Consider the following 14,933-nt stretch of genomic DNA (forward strand, 5'->3'; position numbering starts at 1 on the left):
TCAAATTTAGTAGTGTTTATTTTGTTGCTAAAATTGTATAGACAGAAGTAGTAGTAGTAGTAGTACATTTGACATGACAGGCACTAACACAAGGAAATTTAACCCGGGGTACTTAGAAGCACTCTTGATATGTGCTCACAAAAGCCACAATCTTGCATGAATTAACCCCATTTAATTTTTGGACGTAATAATAATTTTCACTCACTTCAGAATGTACTAAAGGTGGAATAAACACTGAACTTCACAATAATTCACTGCTCTTAATAATAACTTCAATGGAAGGAAAACACTCACATTCCCCATAATTTCCTTTTTTTTTGTTTCCTTCTTCCTTTTCTTTAGCCAATACTGTATGTAAATCTTATTAGAAGCTTGAATAAGTACAAACACACACACACCCACCCCAATGCCCACAGCAAGAGACAGGACAGTGGCACTGACTACAACATGGCTTGACTGACTGACTGACTGGTGACGGTGTGGCAGAAGAGGTGGCCTGGGGCGGTGGTGGTGATGATGGTGGTGGTGTTGATGGTAATAGTGGTGGTGGTGGTGGCAGTGCAGCAAAGCCAGCCAGACAGCCCCTCAACAGCACCACACAGCAAACAAAAACCTCTCCTCTTCCCCTTGAAATACAGTTTACTTCAACACTTCACCTTGGAAATGAAGGAATATAACTGATAACCATATAATTCTATACACATAAGTGGTGTCAATGCAAAGTAATGTTAATTCTTTGGATAACCTGAAGGTCTGCCACACACAACAGTGAAGGACATTCTTAAGTCAACCCAGTACCACTCAATTGTCATTATTTCATCAAACGTCCACATTTTCCCTTATTGGATTGGACGGCTTATAAGTTTTTGTGGTGGAAACTGATCCCTAATGTCCATCGCTGCCCCAACACCTCTCAGTGACATAACATTACTCGTGTCTGAGAGTAACAACTTCCTAACCTCCTACTACAAACAATAAGTAACATTAGACCATTAAAAAACATCTGATTAGCTTAGAAACATTTCTTGCTAACTTCTTACTCCACACAATGATGTCAGTAAGATTAGGTCATCGAACACACCACTGGCTTTAATTCAGACCATTATCCATCACAGTAACACAAGATTAGGAAGCAATCAAACACCATAAGACTTTGTTAATCCCTTTCCTAGTGTGACGGCAAACCTTCAGGTAACCCTTATTGTTCATTGGAAAGATACATGTCTGGCCGAGCAGGAATCCCCACAGCAGCAGGCCCATGAAAGACAACACAGCACTGAGTACCACCTCCCATGCTACCTGACAAGCATTATGGGAGGTAGTGACACTCAGACACTCATTCATGACACAATGGCCCTTCAGAACAGAGCAGCAAGCACACACATAGCTGTCCCATTACACTAACAAACAGGTATTGTGAACTGGCATGCATGGAGTTACTGACCATCTAACACAGTCTGCCTCTCACCCTTCTATCTAGTAAGACCAATCAGTTTTCTCACCGTGTGCTTCACAGTCTCAACATTATGTCTTATTCTACAGAGCTAGGACTCTTGAATGCTTGAAATGTCCACAGATCACCTTTCTATGACCTACTTTATGCTACCCAGAGTATGAGATAAGCAGCGTCTAAACCATCAAAATCAAGCGCAAAGGAAGGACTGAGTGTAGTAAATAACAATACATCGTCATCACAGCATTGCAGGACACTATAGTAGTACATTATTCCCTTTGACAGTGGAGTGTAGAGATACAAGCCAATACAACCAAGTCATACCACTACTCAGCCCTCCACTCCTCCACTACAGCTTCACTAAGCCCAGAACACCCTGCACCCACCCCTTACCCCCCTGTTAATCTTGTTAAGCCCTATCCCCATCTGTCCTATCTCCCAGTTTTGTCCCACAGCATTCTCAAATCTGCCTGCCCCTTCTTAATCTAAGCCCCCATGCACACTATAGGCCCCTACCAGCCCTGCCCAGCCCCCACTAAGCCCTGTGTTTCAGTACTTGTTCTTAAATCTTTAATTCTATATATCTTATCTAACATTACATTTCCATTAATCCGTAACCAAGTGTAGTTTTTGTTTTTCTTAGAGTATTCATCTTGTTTCTGGTAATGCAATGATGCAATATGATATGGTGTGGTAAAGTATTTGTATTGTTTAAAATTTGTGTATTCCTTTTAAAATATGGAATTGTGTGTATGTTATTTTGTTCATTGCATAATAAATGAATGAATATGTATATCTTAGCAAGTAAAAACAAAATTAATAGCATATGGAAGTATAATAATATATGAAGTGAATATAATAGACACTTAATTCATTGAAAAGATATATAAAAGTTATGTCCTATTCAACCCAAGATTATGTCCTTATTTTTGCTATTTCTTATTTTTATTTATTTATTTATTATTTTTTTTTTAGTTTTATTTTCTCACTAACGATGCAACTCCTTCCTTCATTCTTTCCTCGTCCTAAAGCAACCTGCCTTTCTACCTTACCCATAATCCATCCTGCCATCTCTCCATGACACCTTAACACCTTGATTACAGTGACTTTCCTCCATCTTTACCTTCTTTTCCTTTATCTCACATGTACCTCATCCTGTTCCTCCTTCTCCACCCCTTATCTAAACCTATATCCCTCTCAACTATTCCATTTTCTTACTCCTACCCTTCACTCTCTCTCTATATCAATCTCCACTCTATCTTCCCCACTCGTCACTTATCGCTCCCCCTCATCATCATCCTTCCGCACACTCCCATCTCGGCCTTCACCACCACCATTAGCAGCAGCAGCGGCGGCGGCAGCAGCAGCGGCAGCAGCCTCTCGGTCATCAATCTCCTCAAAGGACGAAGCTGTATTGGCATCACTTTCCTCGCTCCCAGCCGACCCTGTGTCAGCGATATCCAGGGGCTCAGCTGGCTCAGGGATGGGTGGCGGCAGCAGGGGTGTAGCAGTGACAGTGGTACTGGTGGTGGTGGTAGTAGGGGGTGGTGTAGTGGCAGTGGTGGTGGTAGTGGTATCCTCTGGTGGTGGGGATAAGAAATATTGAGATTTGTGTGTTGTGGTTTAGTGTGTCTGTGTGTGTGTATATAAGCAGTTGTACATATGCAGACACAGTACACTCAATAGCTCACTCTGTATTGTGATGATAGCTCTGTTGATTTAAAAGGATAATAGTCAACATATAGTAGGCACTACAGAAACTTACCAAATGCTCAAACAACCAAAAATTATTAACCAGTACTCTCACAACAACAACAATTACTACGATTATTATGCCAAACTCAAAAGAATTATCCAAAATAGATTAAAAAAAGACAGAGAAAGGAAAGCAGTACATGAACTAAATAAGCAAGAAAAAAAAAAAAATCATAGCAGAAAATGAAAAGAAAAATTAGATATAAATAAGCAAATACACAAGCAACAAACACGGAAACATGCACATGCACAAACAAACACACACACCAAAGAAAGAAATTAAAACAAAAACACAAAAAAAGCAAATGAAAAAAAAGTTGAATACAAGAAAGGGACAAAACAGAAAGAAAAAGAGAAACATATAAACAGAAAAAAGAAAAGAGATGGAATCAAAGAAAAGCAAATAAAACAAAATCAAGAAAACACACAACCAAAAAAAAAAAAAAAATGCAAAAACAGGAAAAAAAAATCTGAACATGCAAAAAATATAAATAAATAAATTAATAAAAAATATAAATAAATAAATAAAAGGATTTGAGCAAACAAGTAAACAAGCAGGATGAGGGAGCAGAAGCAGGTGATAATGGAGGGGAAGGGAAGTAATGGAGACAATGCATGGAGGATATCAGAGAGAGAGAGAGAGAGAGAGAGAGAGAGAGAGAGAGAGAGAGAGAGAGAGAGAGAGAGAGAGAGAGAGAGAGAGAGAGAGAGAGAGAGAGAGAGAGAGCGATGAAAAGATAAAAAAAAAAGAAAATAAGAAAAAAAATCAAAATGCACGAAGAACAAGAAGACAATGTTAAAACTAACCTGGTAATGAAGGAGGAAAAGAGGAGGAAGAAGGAAGAGGAGGAGGAGGAGGGGAAGGAGAGGACAGAGGAGGAGGAGGAGGAGGAGTGTGAGAAACATCAATGGAAGGAGATGAGGAAGATGGACACTGGAAGACAGGTGGTGGAGGATGTGCAGTGGTAGTGGTGGTGGTGGTGGCAGTAGCAGTGGTAGTGGTGGTGTTGCTCTCCTCACGTTCGGACAGGTCTGACTCAGGGCCGTCACCACCCCCTGCCTCCTCTGCTGGGTCGGGGAGGGGGAGGACAGCGGCAAGCATGGCAGGGGAGGGACAGAGAGGGATGGGTGTTGTAGTATATGTAAAGCACAATGAGGTGGCTGGTATGCACAGTCTGGTGTATTTTTTGTATTCTTTTGTTCATTCCAAGCCTGCATCTTAAGCCGGAATGACTCACTACCTCTTCAACACTACTAGTCATTGATTGGTCTGTGGTCTTTGGGACTGACATCTAGGTGGGTCTTTGTTGTTACCCTTGGCAGTGGCGTAGCTAATATTTTTGTTGTCCAGAGCAACTCGTGGGTTTCCAATTTGTCACAATCCCCAGAAGTAAGACAATATTAAAAGGCACATATTAATCCCTTAAAGTTTAAATATATATCAGAGCAAATTAGTTTTTTTTTTCAATTGAATAAAGAAGACTCTATTGTGTCTATTAAGAATATGGGACTAGGCCACAACATTAAAACCTAATGTGTGTTAACGTACAGCATTTTGAAAACAGTGAAGGCACAACTTAGAAGAGTTTCAGAGTCGGCTGAGTCAGGGCAGACTGGACCCATGAGTGGTGGAGCCAGTCAGAGTGAGAGACAGACTGACTAACACACAGACTGAAGTTAAGAAAAACCTTAGGCTCCAGCTGCAGGCTAGAAATGAATGGGCTGTAGGATGTGTCAGGCTGTGCTGGGTGAGGTGTTGTTGTCATTACAGGCAGTGCTCAAGGTGTTAGGATGTGTTTGTGGTGGTGTTATTGTCACTACAGCCTTGTTAAGTGCTAAAGAATGTGTCAGTGTGTGTTTGTGGGTCTGTTGGTCATTACAGGCTCATCACGTGTAGGGTAAGGTGGTGCCTTGTTATGCGCTATAGAATGTGTCAGCATGTGTCTGTGGTGTTGTTGTCATGATAGTCTCGTCATGTGTAGGGTAAGGTGGTGGTGTTATTATATCTTTGTTATGTGCTCATACGTAAGGATGTGGTAGTGGTATTGTTGTCATTATACCCTTGTCAAGCAGTAAAGAATGTGTCAGTATATGTTTGTGGTGTTGTTGTTGTCATTGTACCCTTGTCATGTGCTCAGAATATTCAGAAAGTGGTAGTGGTGTTGTCATTACTTGTCATGCCCTAAATGTGCTCCACTTTGCTTAATATCCGGGACATTTGGTGGAAGGTGTGAAGGAACAATGGTCTTCTTTTCCATGAGTTAATATTAAAATCTGATGATATATAAAACTACACATCAAACTTCCAACACTAAACACCCCAAACACAAAGTTGTTTTTCCCTCAACACTTGTTTCCTATTCTTCCTGGGAAATGTAAGTGGTCTTTCCTGTCTCTCCCAGTACAAACAAGAAAAAAATCAGTTTCCCCACACAGCCTATCCTCCATGCAATGTGTTTGTATGTTTTGTGTGTGTGAATGCAAGCACCAGGACATCCCAGCATGTTTAATCAAAGCAGGAAATCTCAAACACAATACCGATCTGTACAAATAAAATTGTAGTAATAGTAGCAATAATATTGATGATAATAATGATAATAGCATTACAAAAAGGCTTCATATTTACAGCATCTTAAGGCAGGTTCACACGTGTCAATATGTGGCAGGAAATGTTAGCCGCTACAGTTATTGGCTAGATTTTGGTGCCTAGCGGGTGGAGATGCTTGCTGCAAAGCAAGACAGACAGATTTTTCAGCTACTAGCAGCTTTGTTTACATTGTGACAGCATGGAAGAAGGTTTGAACATGTGGTGTCCAGAGGCAGAGAAGATACTGGAGCTAGTGAGGGACAAATAGCATGTCTGGGACCCGAAAAATGAGTTGTATAGCAAAAAAAAAGTCTACATACAAATACATTTAATGAAATTGCTGCCACTCTCTAAGGACTGCTTCCCTCTCTGCAGGGTGTTGCTGGAAGTGAGTAAATACTTAGGATGATTTAATTTGACTGCAAGTGTGCATAGTCTTTTGTTAATAAGATGAACACGTCTTATAAGAAATGTAGGCCAACCAGCTGATACTTCCCAGCCGCTATGTGTGAATGTGTTCTGGCTAGCAGGGGTCTGTCAATACTTCGAGCAGCTACCATTTTCAGCCACATATTGACACGTACGAGCCCACCTTTACTCTGAATCTTTACTAGCCCAAGTATACCCAACAAATATAATAAAAAAATAATAAATCTAGCTGGAAATACAGAGAGGATACACAACCTTAAGCATCCTACCACCCTTACCTCTCATGAAGGATGCCTCGTCCCAGGACCTGCTGGAGTTGTCAGTCCGAGCGTCGTCATCATAATCATCCTGCCAGGAGTAAACAGATGGCAGGTAAACAGTAAATCAATCAATAATCCTCGTCTTATGCTTGCCCTTCACTAGTTACATTACATTACTCTACCACTTTTTATTCCCTTTCTTTCCTCAACTAAAGTGGGAAACAAAAGAAACTAGGACACAATGCCTACCTGAAGCCCTTTCCTCTCTCATTCCTCCTTCCCTTACCTAACCTAACCTAACCTAATGTAGTGTGAGAAACAGACACAATAATACAATAACATCTATTTGTACCACTTTTACTCTCTCTCTCTCTTTCCTCAGTAAAATCTAGGATACAGTACCTACCTATATCACATTTGATTCCCTCTCTTTCCTCCTTCCCTAACTAGTGTAAGAAACAATGAAAAGATAAGATACAATAACATTACCTACCTATTCTCGACACTACCACCCTCTCTCCCTTTTTCTCCCCTCCCACCCCACCACACCTCTGACTCCCAACTGCCATACTGTACCTGGTGGGTGTCCTCCTCTTCCTGCAGCACCTCTGGCACATAGAAGTCGTCCTGCCGTGCTAGGGGGCCAATGAATAGTATCTCGGCACGGTTGCTGTCATACACCTCCAGGAAGGGCCGGGCACACAGACTGCGCGCCTCTGCAGGAAGTGTGACGGAACTGCTGTGTGTTGTTTGTTATTGCTTCCATACACACACACACACACACACACACATAGCACGCTCTTTTATATACACACACTATACTTCCACACACACACACACACACACACACGGCCCGGTAGCTCAGTGGTTAGAGTGCTGGCTTCACAAGCCAGAGGACCGGGGTTCGATTCCCCGGCCGGGTGGAGATATTTGGGTGTGTCTCCTTTCACGTGTAGGTGCTGTTCACCTAGCAGTGAGTAGGTACGGGATGTAAATCAAGGAGTTGTGACCTTGTTGTCCCGGTGTGTGGTGTGTGCCTGGTCTCAGGCCTATCCCAAGATCGGAAATAAATGAGCCCTGATCTCATTCCGTAGGGTAACGTCTGGCTGTCTCGTCAGAAACTGCAGCAGATCAAACAGTGAAACAGTGAATTACACACACACACACCATAACAAACACACACTTACACACCTATACACACTCACAGCATTTTTACACACACACATGCACCTATACACACCCACAGTATCCTCACACACACACACACACACAAAACTGAGAGAGGGAGAAGACCTGATGATGGTTGGAGAAGGGAAATATAATGTTTTGAAAAGAAATAGAGTAGGTAAGATGGGAGGAGGAGTGATGTTGCTGGTTAAAAAAGATATAAAGGTGGATCAAGTGAAAGAAGGTATGGGAAAGGCAGAAGTGCTAAAGATCAGAACAGAAACTAATGAAGGAAAAAAGAGGCACTACATAGTGGTGTACGTACCACCTAAGACAAATGCATGGTCAGTACAGGAATATGAAGAAATGATAAGTGATACAGGAACATGTCTGGAAGAAATGTTGGGTGGCTGTGAACGAACTATAATGATGGGAGATTTTAATTGTAAAGAGGTGTGTTGGGAGGACTGGTCAATGGAAGGATCAGAGACAACATGGGGAAATACACTATTGACACTGGCAATGGAAAATGTGTTAACTCAGTGGGTCAAAGAAGATACTAGGTTTGGAGGAGAGGAGCATCGTCAAGACTGGACTTGGTCTTTAGTACAGAGCCAATGGTCATTGAGGAGATGAGGGTGGAGTGCCCTTTAGCAAAGAGTGATCATGCAGTTTTGGAGTTCAAGGTGATAGATGAAGAGAAATCTAGAAGAAATGAAGAATATAAAGTGGGAAGATGGAATTATGCCAAGACAGATTTTGGAAACCTAAAGAAATTCTTTCAAGAGACAAATTGGATGAAATTCAAGAGTGCTAAGGAGCAAATGAAAAGTGGAAGGAATTTATAAAAATATACAAAGAAGGTGAGAAAAATTTGTACCAATAAGACAACATAGAAGTTGGAAAGCAGGACTGGTTTAACGATAGATGTGAAAAGGCTAGAACAAGAAAAGAGGATGCATGGAAGAGGTGGAGAAGGAAAAGACGGATTAAGCAGTGGGAAAGTTACAAAAGAGCAAGAAATGAATATGTGTTGATTAGAAGAGAAGAAAGAAAGAAACAAGAAAAGGATATAATTGATAAATGTAAAGACCAACCAAGGCTTTTTACAGACATGTGAACAACAACATCAAAAATAGAGAAAGTATTGAAAGTTTAGAAGTAAATGGAGTATGCAGTGAAGATCCCAGGAAATGGCAGAGGCTATGAATGGATGCTTTCGGAAGGTATTCACAAAGGAGACTGCTTTTGACAAACCACTGGTAATGGAACAGAAAGGGATTATGAAGGAGTTTCAAGTAACTGTGGAGGAGATCAAGAATATGATGGGGAGTTTAGAAGTGAGAAAAGCTGTGGGACCTGATGGGGTATCAGGATGGATTTTAAGAGAATGCAGGGAGCAACTGGCAGAAAAAGTTTGTGAAGTAATTGATGCCTCATTAAGGGAAGGTGTAGTGCCCCAAGACTGGAAAAGAGCTAACATTGTCCCAATCTATAAATCAGGTAACAAGAGACCCATTGAACTATAGACCAGTGTCACTTACAAGTGTGGTAGCTAAGATGTGTGAGAGGGTGGTGAAGAATAGATGGACAGACTTCTTGGAGAAAAATGACATACTTTGTGAGTGTCAATTTGGTTTTAGAAAAGGGCGTTCATGCACGACAAACCTGATATGTTACTATTCGAGGGTGATAGATGTAATACAGGAAAGAGATGGTTGGGCTGATGGAATATATCTGGATTTAAAAAGGCCTTTGATAAGGTACCACACCGGAGACTGATCTGGAAACTTGAAATGGTAGGAGGAGTGCATGGCAGTTTACTAAAATGGATGGAAGACTTTTGGTAGGAAGAGAAATGAGAACAATAATTAAGGACAGACCATCAGAATGGGGCTTGGTGGAGAGTGGAGTTCCACAGGGATCAGTGTTGGCACCAGTAATGTTCGCGGTCTACATAAATGACATGGTGGATGGGGTGTCCAGTTATGTGAGCCTATTTGCAGGCGATGCAAAATTGTTAAGAAAAGTGAGATGTGACAAAGATTGCGAACTACTCCAGGAAGACTTGGACAGAATATGGAAATGGAGCTGTACATGGCAAATGGAGTTCAACACGACAAAATGCAAGAAAATAGAGTTTGGCAAGAGTGAAAGAAGAATCAGGAGTATGTACAAGATAGGAAATGAAGACATAAAACCAGTCATGAAGAAAAAGACCTTGGGGTGACAATTACCAATGACCTATCGCCAGAGAGACATATAAACAAAATAATTGGAGAAGTATTGAACTTATTGAGGAACATAAGAGTGGCGTTCGTATATTTAGATGAAGAAATGATGAAGAAAATAATTACTGCAATGATAAGACCGAGGCTTGAATATGCAACAATACAGTGGGCTCGAACTTAAAGAAACACATAAGGAAACTAGAGAAAGTACAGAGGGCTGCAACAAAATGGTGCCTGACTTAAGAGATTTGACTTATGAAGACAGACTGAAAAGAATGCAACTTCCGACCCTGGAAAACAGAAGAGAAAGGGAGACCTGATAGCAATATACAGAGTGATGATTGGCATGGAAAAAATGGATAGGGAAGATCTGTGTATGTGGAATGAAAGAATGTCGAGAGGGCATGGGAAAAACTAAAATGGCCACTTATAGGAGAGATGTGAAAAATATAGCTTCCCTCATAGAAGGGTGGAAGCATGGAATAGTTTAGACGTGGAAGTGGTCAACGCAAGGAATATTCATGATTTTAAGAAAAAGCTGGACATTAATAGATATGGAGACGGGACAACACGAGCATAGCTCTTTTCCCGTATGTTACAATTAGGTAAATACAATTAGGTAAATACACACACACACACACACACACACACACACACACACACACACACACACACACACACACACACACACCCCTATACACATCCACAACACTCATACACACACACAAACTCACCTATGTACTCTCGCAGGGCAGGGTACACCTTCATGACAGCCATAATGATGGAGATGGTGCTGTTGAAGGGGAAGGAAGTCTGGACAGCATGGTCGATGGCTGGGAAGGTGGTAAACTGGTACCCCTTCTCCTCAAGCAGCTGGCGGTGCTCGGGCAGGACTGCCGCCCCCATCCCCTCTGCCAGAATGACCCCCACGATGTACCGGAGCTTCTGTGGCTGTTTCTGTTTGGGGCGAGAGTAGCGGTGGTAGTGGTGGTGGTGGAGTCTTGTATTAGTGAGATGAATGGTTTGTTGGTGCAGAAAGAGTGAATGATTAAAAAGAGAGATGGAATATTGGTGAGAGAAAACAGAAAGATTGAACTATATTAAAAGAGTGAATGATTAAAGAGAGAGATTGAAAGAAAGAAAGAAAGAGATTGAACCACATTAGAAGTCAATGATTGAAGAGGAAGATGGAATATTGGTGAGAGAAAACAAAGAGATTGAAACATGAGAGAGGTATTTATCCTTCATCCAATGTTAAAAGTTACATTACTGCATCACTTTCTATTCTCTCACACTTCCTTCCTTCCCTTACCTACAGTGTGAGATACATGGAATATTGGTGAGAGAAAGTAAGAGCTAGAAACACATTAGAGAGCAATGATAGAGATTGGTGACTGAGAATACTGGTTATTTCTTGCAATAGAGAGATATGGATGGAATAAAAGTGAAAAAAAAAGAGGAAAAGTAGAAAGACCTAGCACCTCATTAAAGTATAATTGTCTGATACTGCAATGATTGAAAAAAAAAAAAAAACAAGAAAATAGATAAAAAAAAAGGGAAAAAAACTATCAAGAAAAAAATTGAAAAAAGAAGAAAATAAAGAATAAAAAAGGAAGAAAATAGAGAAAAAAGATAAAAGAAAGACAAAAAAGGAAAAAGAAAAACTAAAAATAAAACAATAAAAAATAATGAATAAATAGAAAAAAAATAAATAAATAAATAAAAAAAAAAAAATCCACCTACTCACCACTTTAGGGTCATCATAGTAGACCCCCACCGTGCGGTACTCCGGCAGCAGGGTGTGGATCTCAGTAAACAGCGCCCCAGACTCCTTGTAGGGACCGCGGGCAAACTTGTAGGCAATCTGAACCTCTCCAAGATCTGGCCTGGGGGAGCGATGGTGTGGTTAAACCCTTCAATACCAGGACACATTTTTACCTTAAGATTTGTGCATGATCAGACCATTTTGTTAACATTAGGAAGGGTCTATGAAGGTCAGAAGATTAATGGCCACAGTCTTCAAAATTTAAATTCCCACATAAGTTTCTGAAGTTGTATAATATCACCAAATAGACAGTAGAATGAATACAGAAATGCATCATGATACTGAAGGAGTTAACTGTTTGTGTGGTTGCTAGGAGGCATAATGAATATAACTCTGCCACCTTACATGTCTGAACAATCTAACTGCTAGCTAATAATCTATAGCGAGGCACAAGTTGACCAGTACTCTCATTCATTCATTCCCTGGTACACGCTGGAACTCTTTCTCTGCTCCTGTATTTCCATCTACCTACGACCTGAGCTTATTTAAGAAGGAGGAGGTTTGAAGACATTTATCCCATTCTTCTGGCTAACTTTCTCTCTCTTGGAACTGTTCGGGGAATGGCATCTAAGTGGGCATTTTAGTTTAATAATTTTTGTTGCCTTTAGCCAGATTTTCCCTCTTACACAAAACAAATAAATAAATAAACAATATATGCCATCTAACAGGCACTTAATCACAATATGAGGTAACTGTTTCTGTATTTCCAACTTCCTACGACTTGACTTCTTTTAAGAGGGAGATCTCAAGACATTTGTCCCTGAATTTTGGATAACTCACTGGACTTTTTTTAGGGAACTGGCAACCTAGTGGGCCTTTCTTTTTTTTTCTTTTTCCATTTTTTGTTGCCCTTGCCCAATTGCCCCTCCAGTGTAAAAAAAAAAAAAAAAATGCCACCTGCCTCCAATCATTAATTGTGTGAGAGAGAGAGAGAGAGAGAGAGAGAGAGAGAGAGAGAGAGAGAGAGAGAGAGAGAGAGAGAGAGAGAGATACTAAATTTATCAATACAGCTACAGTCACAACCACGATACATAGTATATTACCATGACACCCACCTATGCCAGTCCCTAACATGTACTATAATGACGCTCCTAACCACCACATAACACTCTCGCTGGTAACCTAACTAACTAACGAGCCTCAGAATTACAAACTATCGGGGATGTAGTGGTGTGTTATGTAAATGAACTTAGCCAACTTACTAACCCCTTCAGTACTGGGATGCATTTTTACTTTGAGTTTTGTGTGTGATTAGACAGTTTTATTTACATTAGAAAGTATGTATGGAGCTAAGAAGATGAATGGCCACAGTCTTCCCTATTTTAATCCCTAAATAAGTTTCTGAAGCTGTAAAAAATCACCATGTAGTTATCAGAATGATTATAAAAATGGGTCCAGGTACTGAAGGATATAAACAGTGAAGGGACCGCCTGGGAAATGAAAGGGAAGCATTAATCTGAACCCATACTAACCCTGGGATGAGAAAGGAAGCTAATGTCACTTTGCTAATATACAATGTAGCTTACTGACTAAAAAATAACAAAAAGAGAAATTAACTGATAAATTTGAGTCTCTCTCTCTCTCTTTCTCTCAAAATTTAACCTAATTTAACCCATGAATGAAAACACTAATGTTGTTTTAATACTAAACAATGAAATATACCCAAAAAGAAATTCAACTCTCTCTCTCTCTCTCTCTCTCTCACACACACACACTGAAATTCAACTCTCTCTCTCACTCACTTGCATGTCTTCACCACAACAGGAACAAAGAGGCCAGAGTGAACTAGCAGGCCGATGATGGTTGCTATGACAATCAACAGCAGAACCACAAACCCCCACAGCAAGGCAGTCTCTGTGTCCATGGCTGTGTGTGTGTGTGTGTGTGTGTGTGTGTGTGTATGAAAGAGGTTAAGTAAGGTAAGGTAACACAGTAAGGAAAGGTAAGGTTAGATTAGATTAGGTTAGGTTAGGTTTGGTAAAGTAAGGTAAGGTTAGATTAAGTTAGGTGAGGTGAGGTGAGGTAAGGTAAGGTAAGGTAAGGTAAGGTTAGATTAGGTTAAATTTGGTTAGGTAAGGTAAGGTAATGTAAGTTTGGATTAGGTTAGGTCAGGTCAGCGAAGAAATGATAAAATAACCACAGGAGTCAGTAAATATGAAAACAAAACCACATCAAACATCAAAACTAAATAAAAACAGTAGTGGCAAATATGTATTAAAAATATATGTACTTATTAAGGTGTATACATGAATCAGACTACCAGGTGTGTATATGTAGTCCTAACGTGTATGTATCATGTATCAGAGACGCGTGTATCAATGTATGTGTGAGAAACTCAATGTATAAAGAAACGTAGTATAAAATAATTAAAAACAATGCGTATATGCCAGGATGAGTATGAATCCACATATAGAAGTATGTATAATAAGGAAAGCTACGATCGTGTATGTATGTGTGTATGAGTCAGCCTGTTTATGTTATGTCTTGTAATGTCAGTCTATTTCAGCCTTGCCACTGCCGCACTACAATGGCTGAGAGGGAGTGTGTCTGCTCAGCCACACCCTCCCTGCTGGCTGCCCGTGCTCTGCTCCAAATAACACCAGGGGGACTTGGAATTTAAGCCACTTCTATCACTTCACGCCTGTTTCTACTGGAGTTGACTGACTGCCTCGAGTCCTCTCTCTCTCTCTCTCTCTCTCTCGCTCTAATCAGCTGACTGCTCTCTCTCTCTCTCTCTCTCTCTCTCTTGCGTTTGTGTTATATCAAATCCGTTTTTTCTCTATTTCTATCTGTATTGTTATCTGTCTATCTGCTTATCAATCAATCATTCTTTCTTCCTATCTATCTATCTATCTACATATCTATATATCTATCTATCTGTTTATCTATTTATCTCTGCCTCTATCTTTCCTCGTTTTTTTTTCTTTTCATCTCTCTCTCTTCTGGGACTTCCCCATATTTTCTCTCTTTCTCTTTCTTGTAACTCCAGCCTCCCTCCTCCAAACCACACCTCTATCTAAGTAGCTGTCTATCTATCTAACCAACAAGCAAATAAGATAAACCTATAGATAACGCAGAAGAAGAAGTGGTGAGATAAAGGAGGAAGAAAGAAGAAAATTTAATGTGATTGTGCTGTCAGGGAAAGACAGGAGGGAAAAGTGAGAAAAATACGTAATCACGAAGAAATATAGATGGAACCAGAAAAATTAGGAAAAGAGGAAAGATA

The 14,933-nt window shown here is 40.3% G+C and overlaps 1 protein-coding gene across 2 annotated transcripts; it reads right to left on the minus strand.

Annotated features, from left to right (window-relative positions):
* On the minus strand, nucleotides 1-14,429 carry LOC123501549 (testis-expressed protein 264 homolog). Of its 2 annotated transcripts, XM_045250438.1 has the most exons (7): nucleotides 13,450-14,429; nucleotides 11,630-11,768; nucleotides 10,617-10,839; nucleotides 7,061-7,200; nucleotides 6,503-6,572; nucleotides 4,016-4,273; nucleotides 1-3,033 (listed from the first exon to the last, which is right to left on the minus strand). In XM_045250438.1, exons 1-7 carry the CDS (start codon nucleotides 13,569-13,571, stop codon nucleotides 2,729-2,731), a joined length of 1,257 nt encoding a protein of 418 aa, XP_045106373.1. In that variant the 5' UTR covers nucleotides 13,572-14,429; the 3' UTR covers nucleotides 1-2,728. The 2 variants fall into 2 exon arrangements, with proteins under 2 accessions (XP_045106373.1, XP_045106374.1); XM_045250439.1 differs by lacking the exon at nucleotides 4,016-4,273 and having other exon boundaries at nucleotides 13,450-14,426.
* Nucleotides 14,430-14,933: the final 504 nt, after the last annotated feature.

Source organism: Portunus trituberculatus, chromosome 9 (assembly GCF_017591435.1).
Source record: "Portunus trituberculatus isolate SZX2019 chromosome 9, ASM1759143v1, whole genome shotgun sequence".
Taxonomy (NCBI): Eukaryota; Metazoa; Arthropoda; class Malacostraca; order Decapoda; family Portunidae; genus Portunus; species Portunus trituberculatus.